Source organism: Lutjanus erythropterus, chromosome 24, assembly GCF_056507025.1.
Source record: "Lutjanus erythropterus isolate fLutEry1 chromosome 24, fLutEry1.hap2, whole genome shotgun sequence".
NCBI classification, from domain to species: Eukaryota; Metazoa; Chordata; class Actinopteri; order Lutjaniformes; family Lutjanidae; genus Lutjanus; species Lutjanus erythropterus.
Genome location: NC_139340.1, coordinates 11,649,121 through 11,672,288, shown reverse-complemented (window position 1 = coordinate 11,672,288; position 23,168 = coordinate 11,649,121). Strand labels below are relative to the sequence as shown.

General features: G+C 44.4%; 1 protein-coding gene across 1 annotated transcript; it reads left to right on the top strand.

Moving 5' to 3' along the window:
- LOC146304782 (rho GTPase-activating protein 20-like) lies at positions 1–23,098 on the top strand. The gene is made up of 17 exons (XM_084713503.1): positions 1–438; positions 530–779; positions 3,628–3,713; positions 5,606–5,779; positions 5,878–6,027; positions 6,492–6,533; positions 6,621–6,705; positions 7,347–7,424; positions 15,901–15,967; positions 16,242–16,427; positions 16,521–16,690; positions 17,409–17,573; positions 17,988–18,100; positions 18,312–18,504; positions 19,299–19,413; positions 20,366–21,270; positions 21,383–23,098. Exons 2-17 carry the CDS (start codon positions 708–710, stop codon positions 22,184–22,186), a joined length of 3,405 nt encoding a protein of 1,134 aa, XP_084569629.1. The 5' UTR covers positions 1–438; positions 530–707; the 3' UTR covers positions 22,187–23,098.
- The last annotated feature ends 70 nt before the right edge of the window (positions 23,099–23,168 follow it).

Here is a 23,168-nt window from a genome sequence, read left to right as displayed (position 1 = left end):
GGGAATTGTTTGTATGAGTCTAATATAACTGAATTATCTTGTTTATGCTGAAGGACAACAGACTGGTCTGTTTCTGCACTGAATAACATGTTGACTGACAGCTGGGTGAAATAATTCTACTTTTTTTTTCTGATGCAGTTTGGAGTCCAGAACCAGAATCTGTCCATTCTGCTGGACTGGACTGAAATTCTGCATGTATTTATTTTTTTAAACAAAGCCAAAACTTAATAATCTTAACATTCTCATTGTTAGTTTTAGACTAAATCTGATTGTCTGCTGAATGAATGGAGCAACGTGGATAAAAATAGGTGAGACCTATTTTTTGCAGCGCGTTGGCGCCGCCTCCGTTCTGTGCGTAAAGGCGCATTAAGAAGTGGCACAGCAGTTGATAATCCAGACAGGAGCTGCTTGTGGTTACAGCACAGCCTTTCATTGATGGTGAGGACACACACAGAGAGACGGAAGGAGACATTTGTGGATCAGCTGAGCTTGTTTTCTTTTTAACTCAACTCATTTTTCCTCCTCGCAGGTCACGTTTTCCTCCCACGCGCCCTGGCTGCAGACTAAAAGTTTTCCACAGACTTTCAACCAGCTTGTGTTGAGATGGTTACTCTCTTCCGGAGACGGAGGTCATTACTGGGATTTCTGTCTCCTCCACATCACCTGAGGACAGACGGACAGTGAGCCGTAGAGCGTCTGGAGGCTGGATGGACAACATGTCTCCACAGCAGCAACAGGACAGCCTCAGCAGAGGCGGTGGACAGCAAGAAAACAAACGGGTAGGATTTCAAAATGTCTTTCTATATTGTATTTTTATTGTTAACATTAGTTTTTAATTGTAATGGACAATGTGGACGTGTAAATGTCTTTATTTCTTTTGGTTGAAGTAATTTAAACCTGATTGCGCGCAAAGGAGGAGCAGTTTGTCTCCAGATCATCCAGTGTATAAAAATGGAAAGTTGTGTTATTTTTCTTAGCTTCTTAAACTCATTTTCTGATCATTTTTGCCTCCTGGTTCACCGACACATGAATGGTTGTATTGTAAATGCGGTCCAGTCGGGTGAGAGGTTAGTTCAAAGTTCAGTGCTTTTACCCAAGTGACACCACGGCTCCATAAAACACAGTCAAACAACCGAATAGGTCCGTGGAAAGTTTTGAGAGCGTGTTGTTCGCAAAATACCTCAGACATCCACGAGAAATGATATGCAGTGAACTGGCTGTGAGTCCGTGTTTGGACAGAATAAGAGATTAACAACAACACCGGTAATTAAGGCGTCTCCAAACTAATTAGCTACAAATGATCTGACCGAGCTCCAATAAAAGACAACAGAGAGCAGGCCACAAACATCACAAACACTAATAATTAATTATTTTATTGTTGATTAATAGCCATTAATTCAGCGAACATAAGTTTTAGCATCTTAACTTTTTTTGTCTTATTTTCAAGTGTGCTAGAATTTAATTTAATCAGCATTTATATAGTTTTTTATAATTCAGAAACAGTTGATAACACTATAATGTGAAATTAAATACTTAAGTTACTGTAATTAAGTCTTTTTTTTTGCCAGGATTAACTTGAAATAGATCTTAAGTTGAATTCATAACAGTCTTAATAAGTCTTAAATTAACCTGCACAACCCCTGGTCTTTTTATCTGTACAGTTCTGAATCAAAAATATAAAATATATCACCGTCATGCCACTGATCCCTGCTGGTTCAAAGCTTTTATTTGCAGGATCATCTTTAATTAATTGACTTCCAGTACCCTCAGACCTGCTGCACCTGCTGGCAGGATGACAGTGTGGAAACAATGAATTTCCTCTAAAGCTGCTTTGTGTTGAAACACAGTCAGTAATATAAAGAGGTGGCTGGTGTTGCTGAGTGGATCTGTTTCCCAGCGTAAACACCATGTCTCCATGTCTCCATGTTAGCTTATGTTAGTTTATTTTTAGGATTGAAAGGTAACTTTGTCATGTTGTTGCTGGAGTGTCAGGAATGTTTCGCCACTGTGTGACCCTGTTAAATCAATCATGTTACATTGTGAAATGTCAAAAATGCGTGGATGTGCACGGTGGTTAGAGGAGGGATTGATCTTTTCTCACCGTGGAGCTTTTGATTTTTTATTTTTTTTAAGTCTGTTGATCCACCACTTCATTCCTGCCTGACATATCTCAAAAACTACTGGATGAATTGCTATAAAATTTGTTCCCTTCAGGATGACCTAAAAATTTGAGGAAGTCACTTGAAAGATAGTTAATTGGCAACTATTTTGATAACTGATTAATCGTTTCAGTCATTTTTTTTTATTTAGCAAAACATTTACTGGTTCCAGCTTCTTAAATGTAAAGATTTGCTTCTTTTCTTTCTCATTATTCTGACAGTAAATGAAGAGTCTTTGTGTTTTTAGACTGACAGAAGGAATCACTTTGGACTGTGACGAGCATTTTTCACTTTTTTGATATTTCGTAGGCAAACTAAATGCAAATAAAAACAATCACAGGCTTCATAAAACATCAGGGGATAAAATAAAGCAAAATAAAGATATAAAATGGCTTTAACATTTTGGATTTTGTCCAGTCCATCTCTTTAAAGTACAACAGAGTCAGATTGAGTCTGTTTTTTCCATCATGGTGGAGTTAAACTCGTGCTCTTCCTGCAGTCTCTGTGGTCACAGTGTTACATGCAAACCGCCATTAGTTATAAAACGTCAGATAGTGTCCTGTACTCCCTGAGTTCAATCACAAAACCTAAAAGTTAGATTACTTATCAACCTCTCTCCCATCAGGCAGACTAGTCAAACTTCTGACTGTAACTATTAGCTGACCGACACACAGGGTGTGTTAATCTGACATACAATGAAAGAACTGTAATTATGTAATGTTTGTTTGTTTGTTGCCCTCTTTCACATTCACAAATCCTTAAACAATTAGATGAAATAAAACTTCAGTTATCCTCATGAGGAAATCAGGATAATAGGATCCAGCAAAGAAAAACAGGATCTCAGTATGGCTGCAGGCCGCAGCTGGTGGGCTGCAGGAGCACAGGAACAGCTGATTAATTCACTATTACAGCGTTATTTTGATCGTATTTTGCAACTTTTTTAAAACTCTTGTATAGAATAAGACAGTGTGTAGTATGACAAACACCTAAATGTACTGACTACAAACTAAATTGAGATTTTCCATCAGTTAAAGTGTGAGAGAGGTCAGGAGTGTCATGGCACGGACAGATAGATCGCTGACGGTGATACAGACCGTGAAATGTTGTCACCGGGCTAATCTTCATGCTCTGACCTTCCTTTGTGTTTAAATTCTCCTGCTTCAGCCTGCTGTCCCGTCCGTTTGGAGGCCGCAGATCAGATGATGTGATGAATGTGTTGAACATTCGGTTATGTAACGAATGAGGAAGGTGTAAGCATGACATAAGTATGGAGTAGATTCTGTCCTTCCTTTGAGATTGAAACCTGTTTAGATGAGATAGAGGTAAATGGTTATTTCTGAAGATGAACATCAAACTTTTAGCAAATACGAGAGCGTACAACTTTCTGTTCCACACCGGATACACAAAAGTTATACCTGTGTGTGACAATATTTTGATTTTGATTAATTGTGTTTTGTCTGTCTTTTAGCGGATGAAGTCTCAGAGTTATCGGCGCCAGTCCGCCCCGTCTCTGGTCATCACCAAGGCTCTCAGCAGGTCCAAGACTCTCTCCAGGTACAGAAAAATACATCTGAAGACTGATTTGATAAGGCAGTAGTCAGCTCCTGGACTGCAAGTGAAGGAGAATTCAGGAGGCACAGTTCAGAGGTGACATTTCTTAGTTTACCAGGTTTTTAAGATTAATAATAATGCAGCATTTCCAACTAAATAGTAATGCAATGATCTTGACAAAAGGATCACATGACTCAGTTTGGCTATCGCTCATTTTTATCCTACATTTTAAGCCGTCCGAGTTGTGTTCATGTGCTGAGTCTTCCTGCAGGTGCTCAGCAGCGTGGGGGCAAATCAGTCAAAAACATCCCCAGAAACAGTCAAGACTTCATCCAGTTCATTTACACAGAGGTCACTGATGTCAGGCCACTCTGAAGCCACACACTCACACATGTGTGCACCCACATGCGCACACACACACACACACACACACACACACACGCTCGCATGCCCCAGGCACAACCCCGAGTGAGGTGTTGAGTCCACTAATCCTCCTGTAACTAGACTTATCAGAGAGGATGAGGCGTCTATTAATAGGTCTGCCTTTGAACATACAGACTGCCAAAGTGAAGAAGAAATAACCTCATTAAAAAGATCCTGCAGAACGTGGGGCGGCTCACTGACCAACACCCACCTGAACTGCTGACCGTGTGTACGCCCCTTTTGTTATGACATAACTCTAAATAATTTGTTTCTAAGCCTTTTTTTATTCTTTGATTTGGTACTATAACAGTTAATTTTACACCTAAAACAGCCTCATCACATCTTCCTTTATCTAAACACAATAAATGTATAGTACAAAAATAATGGTCTTGTCTGCAGTCTATATATTTTACCTGCTGGCTTTTTTAGGTGTAAATGGTTTCTCCTTAGTTTCTAGCCTTTATGCTAAACTAAGCTAACTGTCTTCACATTTAATAAACAGACATGAGAGTGATGATTGTCCCCTCATTTATATCTTGGAGAGAAATTGAATGATTCTCTTCCTTTAACCTGTTTCTGATGTAAACAACAATGAACATTTCAACATTTAACATTCACAATAAACATCCAGTATTTTACCATGATTCAGTTTGCTAACAATTTTGGGAAAAGCGTCAGTTTAAAGATCCTGCTCTGCTGGATCTTTAGATTTGACTGAAGCCTGCAGAAACCAGCGCTCGAATCTCAACCTAATCACCTGTCATTTAAAATGACATAACACAGTTCACGTTATAAATAGTGCAGGAGTCCTTTGATCTCTTATTGATCTCTGTTGACAAGTCAAAGTGGGTCATGCAAACTCAATATGTGGTATTAGGAAGACATTTGTCAGACGGAGAGAGACAGAGATCTGAATTGAATAATGTAATAAAAGAGGCACTGACCACCCATCATAAGAATCAGGGGCTGACTACAACAAGTCTTTCTTTTTTACGTGACAGCGCTGCTGAACATGCCCTCTGATACCCAGTGAGTTAGCAGCTGCAGTTGGTCACGCAAGTCCAAAAGCAAGTTTCTCTGTTACATACTTTATCAGTAGCTGGGTTGTATTAAAAGACCTTTAAGAGTCTTAAATCTAACTTTGTGAACCCTGCAGAAACTCTGTCGAAAGTATGTTAAAAAATAGTTTAGGTGGCTGTTTTTGCAGCAGGAACAAGAGAACGAGGAAATCTAGTGCAACGTTCTAATAAACCCAAAGAGAAAATTATCCTTGTTGTAACATGAAGCAAAGGGATTCATGGGAAATGTCAGTTGTCTCATTTTACCAAGGTGTCAGTTAATTTAACAGCATTTTATTGACTTTGTAACATGTGTTTGAGGGGGAAAAAAAAGTTTGGTCATTGAACTAAAACAGGATATTTTAACATGCAAAATAAAATTTGTCCCTGATTTATGGCTCCATGCATTTCCAGAGACAGCTTCCTGGTTCCTGTGAGCCCAGAGACATGCCCGTTGGTCCAGTCCTTCCTGGCTGGCTCTGATAGGACGTTTCTCCTCCACGGACATGCTCAGCTGAAGACAGGCATGCAGAGCCAGGACAGACACCTCTTCCTCTTCACTGACACACTGCTGGTCGCCAAAGCCAAGTAAGGACGATTGTTTAACACGTTGGCTGCTCTTCATGTCCTTCACTGGTGAATTAGGTTAATACCTGGGTCAAACGCTGGTGCTCGTGTTTCTGCAGGTCAGCCAATCACTTCAAGCAGAAGGTCCAGGTGCGTGTGTGTGAGATGTGGACGGCGAGCTGCATGGACGAAGTGTGTGAGGGAAGCACGAGCCCGGAGAGGAGCTTCGTCATGGGCTGGCCCACCTGCAACTGTGTCGCTATGTTTAGGTAACACACACACACACACACACACACATTAATACTTTAATTAAACGCCTTCCCTCCTTACCACAGACCCATTAGGGAGGGACGGGGTCTTTAGGACGAGAGAGCAGGCAGGATGAGCCATAAATGCCTGTGCAGAGAGTAAAATTAAATGATATTCCACCATGCAAGTTTTTATTTAGATTTTAACTTCACCTTTATTTAACCAGGCAGGCAATAATTACATAAAATACATACACTACAATGCAAAACAATGACGGTAATAAATGCCAGTTCAGAAGTATCTTGCTTAACCTGATTAAAACCTGTTAAAATCGTGCTGGAACTACTGATAAAAACCCATTAAAAGATTAAAAATGACCCTAAACAAATGGTTTTCTAGTGGGCTAAGTTAAAACAGTTAGTGTTACTTCATACTGTACATGAACTGCAGTAATGTGTGACGTTCTTCTCCATGTTCCCCTCAGCTCAGCAGAACAGAAAGAGAAATGGCTCTCCCTCCTCAAAAGGTAAACTCTGACGTCCACACGTCAACACGAAGCGTGTGTGTCTGTGGAGGAATCTCACATGTTGTTTCACGTTTGATTTCTCTGCAGTCGGATAAAAGAAGAGAAGGAGAGGGAGGAACCTAAAACCATTCCTCTCAGAGTGTACGGCAAGGGAATCAATACTTATGCAGTGGTGAGTTTACTTGTTGTTGTTTGCTCTTTATAGACAAACACATTTTTGTCCACTTAATCTGCCTGTGAGGTGGAGTTGCAGGATTTTCTGGCTCTTTGTGAATGATCCAGTGCTTAAATGGGTCATGTGTCACCAATTCTGGAAAATTGGGACAAACTATGTCCTACAAAGAAAAAACTTTTTCCTATTAAATTAAATTATTAACATCAATTAATATTTCAGTAATTGAACATTTCCGTTTTGGGGTGAAAATTATATATATTATAAATGTAATGTCTGAAATGTTTCTGAAATGTCTTCAGTTATTTTAAATTTCTAAACTTCAACTTAAAAATGTGTTAAAATGCTTAAGAATCTAGATCTAATTTACAGCTGAATGAAACATCTTCTCAACTTCCTACGACACGTGGGTGCTACATTTAATTAAAAAATTAAATCAGTAGAAGGTTGGACCGTTACAAGGTTTAATAGCCAAGAGTTTGATCTTTTAAAATATATTTTACAGCATAACTGATTGACGAGTAAAAATCCAAACTCCCTCAAAATACCGTCCCAGTATTTGTATTTGTAGTTCTTGTCTCTCTTTCCTCACGGATCCCGTACCGTGTGTCAGTGTGTCCTGTGTGTGTCTCTCTGATCAGACCAAGACGCTTCCTGTCAGCAACTCTGATTCAACCAATGAGGTGGTCCGGCTGGCCCTGCAGCAGTTCGGCATCATAGTGAGTGAAGAAAAACATCAGTGCCGGTTTGTTTGCGATGAGTGTGTGGACATGAGAATCATGGTTTTTCAAACAATACTAACTTTACTGTACAGTGACACCAAAATCAAAAATACACATTTTTCCTGTGGCCTGTAGATTTTAGTGTTAAAGGCAAAAAAAAAAATCTTAAAACCAGTACCAGCTGACAAATATTTACTGACTTCCCTCGTTGTGACTGAACCCCTCCATACTTAGATGTCTTTTCCGAGGATCGAACCCACAACCTCTACCTCCCTAACCGTCTTCCTACCGACTGAGGTATTGGGTCAGTTGCTTGTCTGGCTGTCAAAAGTCACTGAACCTCATGAGAATCAACCCTGAAATTGTGCTTAAATTGAAGTGTCTAAGACAAGTACAAGTAATTAGAGATAGTTGGTAAGACTGCTAGTATTCAGTGTCTAGTATATATAGTAATATGTAGTATGTACAGTAATATAGTATATAGATACTTTGTATATATCTAGTAATATATAGTATACTATAATTAAGTAAGTAAGAAGGAAGAGTCTAATTAATAGGCGAAGGCAAGTTTAATGATAGAACTTAGGCAAATCTTCACATTTCAGTCAAATTTTAAAGGCCAGAGTCCAAGAACAAAATTGAAAACCTTTGAGATGCAAACTTTAGTTGTCTGGTCAAATAGCTCAGACTGTAAGGAAGAAGATTGGGGACTCTCAGCTCAAGGGTTCAATTCCCCAAGTATGTCAATCAGTTTTAAAGGCGCCTCTTGAAAAGGAAAAATGAAAAGTTCTGAGAAACAACCATCATCTGTCTCATCCTGTAGCTCAGGGTGGTAGACGACCGCGTGGAAGTGTTGGAGTCGTGAGTCGTGAGTCGTGAGTTCGATCTCACGGCGAGGCTGCTACTCTTAAAGTCCAGTCTCTGCAGGAAAACTTGAAGAGATCCAAGAAATAAGGTTTAACTGTGTGATCCTGTGGCTCAGCTTGATGGATCAGCGGCTGCGAAACAGGAGGTCGTGGGTTCGAATCCCGCGTTCTCTAAAAATTTAACAGCCAGTGAATCAAAGGAAGACCTGAAAACCTCGGAGACACTACATTCACCTGTCAGCTCCTGTAGCTCGGCTTGATGGGTCAGCGGCTGGGAAACGGGAGGTCGTGGGTTCGAATCCTGCGTTACACTCTAAAAATTTAACAGCCGGTGTATCAAAGGAAGACCTGAAAACCTCGGAGACACTACATTCACCTGTCAGCTCCTGTAGCTCGGCTTGATGGGTCAGCGGCTGGGAAACGGGAGGTCGTGGGTTCGAATCCTGCGTTACACTCTAAAAATTTAACAGCCGGTGTATCAAAGGAAGACCTGAAAACCTCGGAGACACTACATCAACCTGTCAGCTCCTGTAGCTCAGCTTGATGGGTCAGCGGCTGCGAAACAGGAGGCCGTGGGTTCGAATCCTGCGTTCACTAAAAATTTAACAGCCAGTGAATCAAAGGAAGACCTGAAAACCTCGGAGACACTACATCAACCTGTCAGCTCCAGTAGCTCAGCTTGATGGGTCAGCGGCTGCGAAACAGGAGGCCGTGGGTTCGAATCCTGCGTTCACTAAAAATTTAACAGCCAGTGAATCAAAGGAAGACCTGAAAACCTCGGAGACACTACATCTATCTGTCAGCTCCTGTAGCTCAGGGAGATAGACAGTGGGCTTGAACACCTGAGGTCGTGGGATCGATCCTTATGAGCCCCAGTGAATTTTCACCTCCGGCACCTGAGGAAAAAGATAAAAGCGCCCGGAGAACTTACCTCAAGTGAGTGCTCTGTGGCGCCGAGGGTTTGTTCGCGACTTGGAAGTCGACAGGTTGATGGAGACCTGGTTCGAATCCTGCCTGGTGCGAGTACCGAGATCACGAGATGGGCGGGGCAGCCAGTCCGGAGCGGCGGGCGGGGCAGCCGGACCGGAGCGGCGGGCGGGGCAGCCGGACCGGAGGGGCGGAAGAGGCAGCCGGACCGTAGCGGCGGACGAGGCAGCCGGACCGGAGCGGCGGACGAGGCAGCCGGACTGAGGCGGGCGAGGCAGCCAGACTGGGGCGGGGGGGCAGCCAGACTGGGGTGGGCGGGGCAGGCAGGATGGGGGGGATGCCTCGGAACTGGGCAGCAAAACAAATGTGGAAGGCCGGAAAAAAGACTGTCCAGTTCCGAGGTGGGACCAGATAGGAAGAGGGGTGGGGCAGGAAGAGGGGGAGGAGAGACAGGGAGGGATCCAAAACAATATTTTTCCGTTTACTTTTCCCCCTGTCAACCTCTTTTGGGTTGGGGTTCAGCTCCTCCCTATCTACCCCCCCAGTCTTTTTTCCAGCCTTCCTTGTTTCCTGCCTGCCTGCCCCCTCCCAGCCTGTCTACCCCCCCACCTATCCTGCCTGCCTGCCTGCCCGCCCCTCCCACGGCCTGCTTGCCCCTCCCACCTTGCCTGCCTTCCTGCCTGCCCACCCGCCTATCCTGCCCTGCCTGCCTGCCTGCCCCCCCCGCCTATCCTGCCCTGCCTGCCTGCCTGCCCCCCCCGCCTGTCCTGCCCTGCCTGCCCGCCCCCCCGGCTACCCTGCCCTGCTTGCCCGCCTGCCCGCCCCCCCGCCTATCCTGCCCTGCCTGCCTCCCCGCTCACGCCTGTCTACCCCCCCCGCCTATCCTGCCCTGCCTGCCTACCCCCCCGCCTGTCCTGCCCTGCCTTGCCTTGCCTGCCTGCCCCCCCGGCTACCCTGCCCTGCCCGCCTGCCTGCCTGCCCACCCCCCCGCCTATCCTGCCCTGCCTGCCTACCCCCCCACCTGTCCTGCCCTGCCCTGCCTTGCCTGCCTGCCTGCCCCCCCGGCTACCCTGCCCTGCCTGCCTGCCTGCCTACCCCCCCGCCTGTCCTGCCCTGCCTGCCTGCCTGCCCGCCTCCCCGCCTATCCTGCCCTGCCTGCCGCCTCGCTCACGCCTGTCTACCCCCCCGCCTATCCTGCCCTGCCTGCCCCCCCGCCTATCCTGCCCTGCCTGCCTGCCTGACTACCCCCCCCCCCAGCCTGCCTACCCACCCTGCCTACCCAGCTACCGCCCCCACCTATCTAGTGATCTCGGTGCTCGCACCAGGCAGGATTCGTACCAGGCATCCAACAGCCTGTTAACTCCCAAGACGGGAACGAACCCTCGGCGCCACAGAGCACTCAAAAGTGGTGAGTTCTCCTGGCGCTTTTATCTTTTTACCTCAGGTGCCAGACATAGAAATTTACTGGGGCTCATAAGAATCGAACCCACGACCTCTGGTGTTCGAGCCCACTGTCTATCTCCCTGAGCTACAGGAGCTGACAAATAAATGTAGTGTCTCCAAGGTTTTCAGGTCTTCCTTTGATACACCGGCTGTTAAATTTTTAGAGAGCACAGGATTCGAACCCACGACCTCCCGTTTCCCAGCCATTCACCCATCATGCTGAGCTACAGGAGCTGACAGGCTGATGGAGTGTGTCTGAGGTTTTCAGGTCTTCCTTTGATTCACCAGCTGTTAAATTTTTAGCAAAGGTGGGATTTGAACCCACGACCTCCTGTTTCCCAGCCACTGACCCATCAAGCTGCGCCACAGGATCACACAGCTGAACCTTGTTTTTTGGATCTACAGGATCACATAGTTGAACCTTGTTTCTTGGATTTCTTCAAGTTTTCCTGCAGAGACCAGTCTCACCATGGGATTGAACTCATGACTCCAAATCTTCCACGCAGTCATCTACCACCCTACGCCACAGTCTAAGACAGATAAGGGTTGTTTCTCAGAACTTTTCCCTTTCAAGCGGCGCCTTTAAAACTGATTGAGATACTCAGAGGTTGCACTAGACTTTTTCGTTGTCTGTCATTTTGACTGACAGGGTCATAAAAATCCTGTCATAATCTATTTTTACCTGTCACTTTAATTTTTTAAAATGATAATAATTACATATTCAATAGCATTTAATTTTCATTCATTTTTTATTAATATTCAGTTCGAACAAGCTGAACAGAGAATCCACACTGTACCTCTTTTATCAACACCATCGTCGTTATTGGGCTTTTTGAAGAAACTTCAGCTGCTGACACTCAGCTGCCGTGACACTAGGTGCATTGGAGATGAGCCAGGCCTGCGCAGAATCGATCAGCGGTGATCGCCGCAAAGTGCATGCCGGTTAGATTTGTGTCCGACCTGATCCCGACTTGCACTGACATCATGCACACGTGGGCAACAATAACCTCACGAGATCGAGGCGGCTGCACTTTGTAGAGCCAGGTGCCGCAGCTGCTCTCCACCGACTGCAAACGCCTGGCTGTAACCTGATTGACAGGCTTATAGGCTCTGATTGGCTCCTAATTTTGATAACAAACACCATGTGTTGTATTAAATACTAATTTTCTGTGTAATTGTAATATTTAATGCTGGACATATCAGTCTTCTGTTGTGCAATGAAGTTTTAATCTGTCAGCAAGCAGATATATTGTGTCTGATAATAATAAGGGTTATATATATATGACTTATCAAAAGAACAGTTTAATGCTTTACAAGGCAGATAAAAGAACAGATGCGTCAAAAGAGGGATCTCTTCTATTTTAACTTCGATCAGCGATCAAGAACGCACTTTATTTCTTCAGCTATGAACATGATCTGCAAACTACAGGTCACCTACAGGTGATCTAACAGGATGTTCGCATCTTTTCCTCTACACTCTTGTATGTCTGTTGAAAACTGTTCGACTTGACTGCAGCTTTTCGTCTCCACCTCCTGCTGCGGTCGCCTGATCTCGTCTACTCTCCAGGCGAGGCACAGTTCATCTCGAACGTACTTGTTTTTCTGAGTGAAGCCAACGAGGTCATGCATCAAGAGAGACAATAGCTAATTAATACGCTCACTCGCCACCAAGTGTTCAGGGGAATTGAACCTTTGAACTCAGAGTCCCTAACCTTCTTCTTACAGTCTGAGCTATTTTAACAAATAGCTACATTTTGCTTCTCAAAGGTTTTTAATTTTGTTTTTGGACTCTGGCCTTTTAACTTCACTGAGGCTGATGAGACTCAACCTCCCCAACCTCCCTCTTACAGTCTGAACCACTGAAGAAGGTGGTTGGAGTTCAAAGCCGTCTTATTTAAACCTGCACTATTGGAGCAGATGGTCAAATCCTTGACTCCGGCCTTCAAAAGTCACCGAGCTTCATAAGTCTTGAACACGCAACCTCCAACTCCCCAACCTTCCTCTTACAGTCTGAGCTATTTCATCGGACGTTCAAGTGTTGTTTCTCAGAGGTTTTCACTTTTTTCTTTGGACTCCGGCCTTCAAAAGTCACCGAGCTTCATAAGTCTTGAACACGCAACCTCCAACTCCGCAACCTTCCTCTTACAGCCTGAGCTATTTGATCAGACGTTCAAGTGTTGTTTCTCAGAGGTTTTCACTTTTTTCTTTGGACTCCGGCCTTCAAAAGTCACCGAGCTTCATAAGTCTTGAACACGCAACCTCCAACTCCCCAACCTTCCTCTTACAGCCTGAGCTATTTGATCAGACGTTCAAGTGTTGTTTCTCAGAGGTTTTCACTTTTTTCTTTGGACTCCGGCCTTCAAAAGGCACCGAGCTTCATAAGTCTTGAACACGCAACCTCCAACTCCCCAACCTTCCACTTACAGCCTGAGCTATTTGATCAGACGTTCAAGTGTTGTTTCTCAGAGGTTTTCACTTTTTTCTTTGGACTCCGGCCTTCAAAAGGCACCGAGCTTCATAAGTCTTGAACACGCAACCTCCAACTCCCCAACCTTCCTCTTACAGCCTGAGCTATTTGATCAGACGTTCAAGTGTTGTTTCTCAGAGGTTTTCACTTTTTTCTTTGGACTCCGGCCTTCAAAAGGCACCGAGCTTCATAAGTCTTGAACACGCAACCTCCAACTCCCCAACCTTCCTCTTACAGCCTGAGCTATTTGATCAGACGTTCAAGTGTTGTTTCTCAGAGGTTTTCACTTTTTTCTTTGGACTCCGGCCTTCAAAAGTCACCGAGCTTCATAAGTCTTGAACACGCAACCTCCAACTCCCCAACCTTCCTCTTACAGCCTGAGCTATTTGATCAGACGTTCAAGTGTTGTTTCTCAGAGGTTTTCACTTTTTTCTTTGGACTACGACCTTCAAAAGTCATTGAGTCTCATGAGAATCGAACTCCCAACCTCAGCCTCTCAGACCATCCTCTTACAGCCTGAGCTATTCAATCAGATGGGCAAGGAATGACTTGAATTGTTCTTGTTCCTAGTTGTATTTCTTGGTCACAACGCTGAAGAGAAAACTTTGAAAATCTCAGGACGGGTGAGTGGGGAATTGATCCTCCCACCTCTGGTATCAGCTATGAACAGCTTATCATGTTGAGCTATTGCTCCTGAGTTTTTATTGTCTAAATATTAGACTATGTGGTGTTCAGAGGCGTGGTTGTAATTTTGAGTTATTTTCATTGTGAAAAGCAAAGAAAATGTAGTAAAAGGTAGCAGTATCAGTGCTGTACAAGACAACATAAAGGTTTTCAGATCCTCCACCTCTCAGCAGGAGGTGTTTAGGTAGATGGTAAAATGACAAACTGAACCATCAACCTTCAGACAACAAACCCTGGAGTCTGACCACAAGACTAAATCACCAGTTAAACCATCCTTTTGGTACAACTGATGGGGACTTGGCAGACTAGTGCTGACGTGAGACTGACATGACATGACATGACATGGCCAGAGAAGGGGTTGTTGATTTAGTCCAGTGGTTAGACTAAAGGGTGTCTTGTCTGAAGGTTGATGGTTTAATTCCCTGTGCTAACACATACTTCCATCCTTTCTTGAGTACATTAAGACTAATACCATGTATGTTTTATGTTAATTTGACATTAAGAGTGCAGGTGGAGCATATTTTTGAGATATGAATGGATCTTGATACACTGTCAGACTGAGCAGCAGGAGCTGATAAACAACTTGTCTAGCACTCAGAAAGTTCAGTTTCAGGTTGTTATCAGGCTTCTGCAGAGGCTTGATGACGAGCTGATCATGCAGGGCAGGAGTCCCTGAGGACCAGGGTTTGGGAAACACTGGTTTAAGATACATGCTCCTTCATTTTTAAAAGCTCTGAGGATCATTTCCAGACACTACCTCCACTACCCAACCACAGATGGAATCAAACCGATGCCGTGCTCACCGCCCAACGACAGGGTGCCATGACCAATCCCACACGCCACCAAGTACCAAATGCACTTGAATAACTTCTCTGAGCGTTTTTAACTCTTCACTTTGGGTGTTGGACTTTAAAATTCACTGAGGCTGATAAGATTTGAATTCACAATCTTAAAGTCCAAATACATCTCCTTAAAACCTGCGCTATTTGAGCCGACAGTCAAGTTCTGGCTCTCACTTTTCTTTTTTGGACTTTAAAATGATGAGGATGATAAGGATTGAACCCACAACCTCAACTTTCCAAGGCATGCTCTTATAGCCTGAGCTATTGTATCAGACAGTTGAACTTTGGTTCTAACCCCATTTTAACTCTTCCTTTGGGTGTTGGACTTCAAAATTTACTGGGGATGATAAGGAATTGAACACCCAACCTCAAAGACCAAAGCCATCCTCTTACAACCTGCACTATTGGAGCAAGCGGTCTCTAATTGGCTTTCAGAGGTTTTGACTTTTTTCTGTGGACTCTGGCCTTCAAAAGTTACTGCAGGTAATGGGGATTGAACACACAACCTCACAGTTCAAATGTGTCATCTTACAAGCTGAGCTATTTGTTCAGGTGAGCACAATGGGGTTCTCAGAGGTTTTGACTTTTTTAGGGGGGACGCCAGCCTTTAAGAGTCACTGAGCCTCATAAAGATCAAACCGTCAGAAGAGTCCTCTATCAGGCTGAGCTGTTCAATCAAATGTGTTATGTTAGTCTCAGAGCTTTTCATTGGACTCAGACATCAAAATTCAGACAGGTATTGAACCCAGAACCTCAAAACTTCACAGCAACACTCTACCCTTCTGAGCTAATGGACTGGTGACACTTGAAGGTTGTCTTGTAGACCATTTCACATTTTCTTTTGTACATCATCTTTCAAAATGAACTAGACACTGGCCACGGGCAGGTATCTGACCGGGCACCATGCTACTTCTGGCTGCAAATGACCCATGTAGTCTTCACACTGGGACAAGGGCAAGATGAAGTATAATTAGCTGAAGGGGAAGCACGCAGTGTTGCCACAAAAGCTCAGCTGCAGCAAAATTTCCTTACCAAACAAAAGAGGATGTTTCCACAGAAGCCCTGAGGTCTAACCAGTGCAGCTGTGCTGGTTACATGAGATGTAAACACACACCATGTGAACTTAGAGGAGAATATGACTCTTTGTCACATCTGATGGGTTTTTTTAAGGCATCTTGTTCTCTGAGGCTGTGTTGAGTCGTGTATCTTGTTTTTCTGACTGTCTTTGTCTGTGTCTCCGTCAGGGAAACGTGAAGGACTTCCAGCTGTGGGTCATCTCCAAGAGGGACAACGCCCCCTATCCTCTAATCGGTCAGTATGACAACATATCATCAGTTCGTGTTGTTGTAGAGTTCGACAATGACTGCTCTAAGCCCTGATACAGGAGTGAGATGTATTTTAGACACACTAGCACCATTCATTCCCAGAGAAGAGAGTGTGTGTGTTGTGATGTTGCTGCTGCAGGAAAGCGGTGAGGGGTCACAGAGTGTGTGCTGACTAATATGCGATGCTACGGTGGTGTTGATGCTATAGCAACAATATCAAGCCTGCAGGGAGTGAATCTGCTCACTCTCTTCTGTCTCAGGTCATGAGTTTCCCTTCAGTATCCAGATGAGTCATGTGAGACACACGATGTCTCAGGGAGGCGGCGGCGGCGGCGGCAGCAGCAGGGACGCCGCTGCGGCCATGCAGATGGAGCAGCTGCAGGTGTACAAGCAGTGCCAGTTCATCCTGAAACCTCGACCTGCTGAAACCCTGCATGTGTCTGCAGGTGAGATCACCCTCTTTAAAAAGAAATGACAAACATAAGAGGATCGAGTATCAGTGCTGATGCATTATGGGATGCTGTGTTGCCTTTTTATAGAGTTGACTCAGAAGCCTTTTAAAAGGAGGCGCTCCCTCATCACCTGGGCCTTCTGGCGAGGCTCCGCCTCTAACCTGAATGAACTGTCACTCGGTGTGGCCCGTGGCTGCCTGTTCGGTCAGCCGCTCAGCTCAGTTTGTAAAGACAACACTCTGCCAAAGCCAGTCATGGTGAGTGAGTACAGTCACAGATGTGAAATTAATTTACTTTAACCTGATGCTCTGAGGGCGCCATGTTGCACCGCCATGTTTCAACAGTAGCTCAGAATAGACAAGCACAGGCTCTAGATACCTACGTTTATTTAGGACAACAAAATATTGTTTTTGAGCAAAAATACGTATACAGTATATTGAAAAACAACCTTAAGTTACCTCAAGCAGGATGGAAGAAATATTTATTAGACTGTTTGAGAATTCAACAGGAGCCTTTAAAACTGATTCACGTACTTGGGGAATTGAATCCGTGACCTCAGAGTCCTCAACCTTCTTCTTACAGTCTGAGCTATTTGATCAAACAATTAAACTTCACTTCTGAGAATTTATTTCATCACCAACAGTTCAGAACCGATTTGAAAACCAGAATAGCATGAACGATTAAGATGATTTTAGAGGCCCCTGTGGACAAACGTGGTAATAATTCCTCCGCCATAACCAATAAATGATGTCAGAAATAGAAAGAAAAATCTCCTCCTTCCTTTTAAACTGACTAACATCCTTCTCACTGCAGCTTTATCTGAGGAAATGTAAACACAGACTCTTCATCTGATTTCACAGAGAATTTAGCCATTTAAGAATAACTAAATAGAAACAGGTGATAATTTAAGACAGGCTGAGGTACAAATTACATCACAGAACACTAACCTTCACTTCTTCTCTTGTATCTCTCCAGGACATGCTGACGTTTCTGTACTACGAGGGCTCGTGGACTCGGGGGATCTTCCGTCGGCCAGCGGGGGCTCGGGCTGTCAGGGAGCTGCGGGACTCTCTGGACAGTGGAGAGTTTCAACTTCCTCTCACAAGAGACCACGTCTTTATCATAGCCGGAGTCTTTAAGGTGAGAACATACCTGTTAAACTTGAGAAACAGCGTGTGTGATGTTTGTTTGCATATATCACTTAGTTACTGACCCACATCTGCGAGCACAAAATTAATCTGCATCCATCCTACTCAGCCTGTGCGTGCAGCTCTGCGGCTACACCAGCAGGACAAGCTGTTCAGATTGGCTTGTTAGTGTGATCAGGATTATAATCTGTTATTACCTGCAGAGATAACACAGAGCTTAAACTCTGTCACGTCTTTAAACCACAGCACTGGAGATTTCTCATTCATGTTCATTATTTATATTGTCTCAATCCACTGTAATAGCAAATTAACAGTCATTAATCTCACTTACACCAAGTAACACCAGTTCAGTTTTTAGGAACGAATACAAGTAATAAGTGCTACATTTCCACCATCATGTTTGCAGGATTTCTTGCGCAGTATCCCGGGCAGCCTGTTGTGTTGTGAGCTGCATGAAGAATGGATGGACGTGCTGGAGGAAGAAGAGGAGGAGGAAGAACAAGTGCAGGACGTAAAGAGGTAACATGGACTTGATACTGTTGCTGTACGTTTTTAGCATCATTTGATGAGATTCCTCGTGTTATTTTAAATACTGAAAGTTGTCTATGCCTTTAAACTTATGTTTAATTTAAAAAGAATTTTAAAAAATTCAACCGATCATAAAGTGTTGTGGGTGGGTCAAAGTCAGTCTCTAATTTGATTATATTCCTCTTCCTCTGTCTTTGTGCAGGATGATTTGTCGTCTTCCCAAAGAGAACGCCCTGCTGCTGCGCTACCTGTTGGCCATGCTGCACGGCATCTGCAGCAACGCCCAGGAGAACCAGATGACAAGCTTTAACTTATCAGTGTGCATCGCTCCCAGCATGCTCTGGCCTCCCGGAGCGCCTTGTAGCCCCGAGGTGGAGGGAGAGGGAACTAAGAAGGTAAGAGTGCCTGGTGCGGCTTTGAAAGATGGATTTTAACATTTTTAGGGACAGAGGGGAGCTGTGCTGAGCTTGAACTCAGTCGGTTTTAATGGATTCCAGTTCTGGATATCCACAGGAAGCTTCTCAAACCATTTTATCTGACGTCCCTCTGAATGCTCACACTTGTTCACTTAAAAATTCACCAAAATATGGACAGCAGCAAATACATAAAGTGGGATCAGTGTTTGACATTTAAAAACATTTTTTTCACTTTACCAGCTCAAACTCTGTGGAATTTGACCTTAATAAGAGTTGGCTGCTGTAACTTTGGCTACCTCTGCTATAATGACTTTGTCACCCAGGATTGTTGCAACACAATGAAATCAGTTTGTCTGAGCCGCGTCACGGCTCAGTAACAAAGAGAAGTTTGTTAGTTTGGTTTGCAGGACATAAAAACAGAAAAACAGCACAGAAGCTGCAACAAATCCACCAAACGTCCACCTTGACCTTATTAACCACTGCTCTGAAAAAATCTCACAAATACTGAGCTGCTCAAACTGTTATCTAAATATTATTATTAGAAGACATTTGTGATTAATTCCTGCATTAATGTGTTAATCTCATAGGAATGCCTCAAATCAGCTTTATAGAAAAAGTAAAATGACGCAGAGCAAACTTCAGAGATGATATCTGGAAAAATCATTAAGCCTTGTAACAACTGAAAAAGTTTGGACAACAGACACTCACAAATATTAAAACAATACTTACACTTGTTAAATATTGAATCTTTGTCTCCGTCTTGTCTGCTGCAGGTTTGCGAGCTGGTGAAATTCATGATTGAACACTGTCAGCAGATTCTGGGAGAGGATCCGTTGTCCCTGTTTGGAGGACCGCCACAGAGACTGGACAGTGACGAGACGGGGACAGGTACACAAACTGGAGAGATTAAACACTCATCTTATTAGTCTATTTCCTCTAGATGTCCCGCACACATTCTGATTTTGGACATAACAGTAGAAATCTACTGTCTTATGAATGATTTGTATAATTTATTGATCAGGACGAGTGACTGATTACAACCCTGATTACAAAAAAGTTGGGATTCTGCATAAAACATAAATAAAAACAGAATGCAATGATTTTCGTCATTGCGTAACTTCAGCATACTTCAACCAATTCAAACCATTTGGCCTTTTCACTAATATTCAAATATTCTACATGATTCAAATATTGATTTATTTTCATGGCAGCTAATCAGTGTGGCGTCAGCCTTTCAACAAACATTCAAACAATCAAATCTTTCACACTTAATTTTATTCGAGGCAGCATTGCAGTTTGGCTTCAGCTTGCGACATTCACACCCGCAGTTTCTTCAGAAATTGCTTTTCTAGTTTATTTTTACTTTTCTTGTTGACCCCAGTCACATTCTTCTGAAAATGAAAATATCTTAGTCACTGAGAGAGATCCTCTGACTCACATCTGGCAGCAGCTACGACCCCTGAGCTTATGGCTATTCACCCTCAACAACATCTGTGCCCAAAATCCTTTAAAAACTTGAATTTTAACGTAGTGTTTTCAGGTTTGAAAAGTGCTTGGATTTTGGATAAAGTGCTGAAAATTGCAGTTGTATTACTTCCATAATAAATCACTACCTGAACTAAATAGTTTGCGTTTTAGATAAAGAAATAAAATAAGTCGATTACTGGCTCAGCCAGGTTGTAATAAAGTCTGCTTAGAGATTTAAAAATACCTTTTTTGACCTACATCATGTTTGACATATAATAAGAACTAATCACACAAGTAATGCAGGGTCAGAAGTTCTGTCGTCCTCTTCCCTTTTTCTTTTTGTCAACTTTTGCTCCTTCCTCTGCACCATCAGACTGGCTGGACCCTCTGACCGACTCGTCCTATGACAGTCTGGAGAATGAGTTGGACAACAGCAGTGGCGGGTCTCCAGGCTTCTGCAACAGAAGACACCTGAGACCCAAACCGCTACAAGGCAGCCTGGAATCCATCCTCACATTCAGCGACTACGACCCGGACACGGACGCAGACGCACACCGAACTGTCAGCCCGCACGGCCTCAAGTTACACCCACTGGGGAGAAGCAGACTAAGGAGACAGGACGTCTCTTGTCCCCGCCAGGACGCACCAACTGTGAACAACTCCGCCACCCTGGACGCTCTGTCGCTGGATGGTCTGCACGGTCAGCGCCGGCGCTCAGAGCCAGCGATAGCGTACGTGGCCAAGTTTGGGATGTGCGTTTCAAGAAGCACCGACGGCCTCCCTGGTGAGGATAAAGATGGTGGAGAAGAGAAGAAGCCCAGCAGCAACACACTCACCCTCCCACACACGTTAAACCTGCCCAGTGTGACATCACCAGCTCTGGAGGCGAGCTCCTCCAGCCTCTCCTCCATCGCTATCTCCCCTGCGCCCACCCGCTCCTCTCTGGACTCGCTGGACTCCCTGCACTCCCTCGGCGGTGACCAGACCAGCCGGGGGCTTCACCCGACCAAGACCGACCTGCCCTCCAACTCTCCCTCTTTGTCTGTTCCCTCCTCCGTCCCCGTCTCTGCACCCCTCGCCACGAGCTCAACTCTGACCTCCGGTGGACATCCAGACGTGGGGACTTGTCCAAAAGACTCCCCACCTAAAGAGCCACTCAACTGGGGGACATTAAAGGGCTGCAGGGGCCTTCATCCTAACTCCTGGCTAAAGAAAGGACGGAGGCTGTCCCTAACTCAACAAGACAACTTGGAGAAGGAGGAAGAGGACAAGACAGGGGTGAGTAAAACAGTCTAATTATAGCAGATTGTATAGAATCAAACTATACGCACTGTTTAGGTCAAATATTTGAGTAAAATAGTTGAATGACTGTCTGTGTTTGTAAAAACAGGGAGGACCCGCTGATAAGTCGCTCACGTTTGTGAAACCCATCCAAGAGAAAGGAAAAGCAGGTGAAAGAGGAGGAGGAAAACAAATTGCCAGCGGCCAATCCAAGCCCAAATCATCCCGCAGAGGCTCGAAGGATGCAGGAGGAGGGGGTGGTGGTCACGTGAAGGCGAGGCCTAGCCAGGAGTCTCAGACGTCCCATCATCTGAAACAGGACTCATCCAGCCCTCCTTCCCACCACCGCTCTACTGGGAGTCTCCAAGTTCCCAAATCCTCCTGGTTCCACCCCACAAACTCCCCGATAACCGTCAGGCAGCTCAGTGAAATCCAGGCCAACACCAACCACAGGGGTGCAGCGGAAAGTGAAGCGAAAGACCAGAAGCTGTCGCCGTTATTTTACAAGCAGCGTGGGCCGTCTCTGTCCCTGTTCAAGCAGAACAAGTCCAGCTCTGTGGAGGAGCAGTGCAACGCCAGGCTCTACCAGCGCCGGGGGTCGGAACCCGGGCGGCAGGTTGTGGACCGAGCCTCCACCCTCGCGCGGGCGAGGCTGCCCAGCGACCCCGGACTGAAGGTGACAGAGGTGGATTCACAGGGGGGGACGACAGAGGCCCGTTTCTGCCTCTCGCCCTACGCCACCAAGGCAGTGAGGGACTACTTCTCCGCTCACCCTTCCAGTAACCCCCAGAGCAGCCAGCAGGTGGCGCTCGCCCTGGTGGAGAGCCGCAGGGAGTGGCTGAAGAGATGCAGCGATCCCACAGCAGAGCAAGACTTTGACCAGCTTCTGTTCGCTGAAGAATCCTACGTCTGATTCTGATTATAACCTGGAGCAAAACACAAATCATATTACCTACAACCTAAGAATTAAAATTAGTTCCCATCCTCGCCACCTCCAACATGACAGCTTTCTGGAGCTTCTTTAGACGCATTTTGCCTAAATTGGTTCGCTGTGGTAGAACAAACTGGGAGAAAACTAGTTTTACGCAAGACTAGGTTCAATTTGTAAACAGAAAAATAAGTACATTTTAATCTTTGCCTAGAGCTTAAAGCCATTAAGGGAAACGTCCACATGTTTTTGCTTGAATGTCCTCAAAGCTGGATTTACACATGCAGAATGAACACTACTTATATCACGTTTATCACAGTCTAAGCAGATGGATCGTCTTTTAAACCGTTTCAGGCCAAAGTTGAACCTGCCAATTAAAACTACCTGGTGTTGCCTTCTTTCATAATGAACAATTAAAACCCCTCATTAATGATAACTGGTCATTTTACCGCCCGAAAGACAAGTTTTTCAGTCAGAGCTGTCTGGTTATATAAACTTGTTTAATGCTATTAACTGTATTAATTGTATGAACGGCTCAAGCAGATTACAGGCAGCATATATAGTAACTCCTTCTGCACAACTACTGTGTTCATATGGAATTGTTTTGTGTATTTGGTGGGATGTAACACTTTTTTTTTTTATTATAAGACATTTCAAAGCTTGACAGCTCATGCAAAGTTAACAAATGGGTCTGATTATTAATTACTTCTATTGTTAAGCCGACCACTGCCGTGCACAACTTTTTATAACTATATGAGTGTCACTGTTGTCCTGCATTGGTAAAAAATGAACGCACAGGATTTGCATATGAACATCATTAATACTTGGAAAATGCATTTTGTTATAACAAAAGAACAGCTTATATAACGGCGTATACAATCATGATTAGAGTTTAGACTCACTTTGTATCTTAACTGAAACAAATTTATTAAGTTTGCGTTTTGTAGATTAAGTTTTCATTGATGTT

Excerpts from the sequence above, each read along its gene's own strand:
- LOC146304782 (XM_084713503.1), top strand. The coding sequence starts at position 708 with ATGGACAACATGTCTCCACAGCAGCAACAGGACAGCCTCAGCAGAGGC. Across the intron at positions 5,780-5,877 it reads CTGCTGGTCGCCAAAGCCAA|GTCAGCCAATCACTTCAAGC; the intron begins GTAAGGACGATT and ends GTGTTTCTGCAG. Across the intron at positions 6,534-6,620 it reads TGGCTCTCCCTCCTCAAAAG|TCGGATAAAAGAAGAGAAGG; the intron begins GTAAACTCTGAC and ends ATTTCTCTGCAG.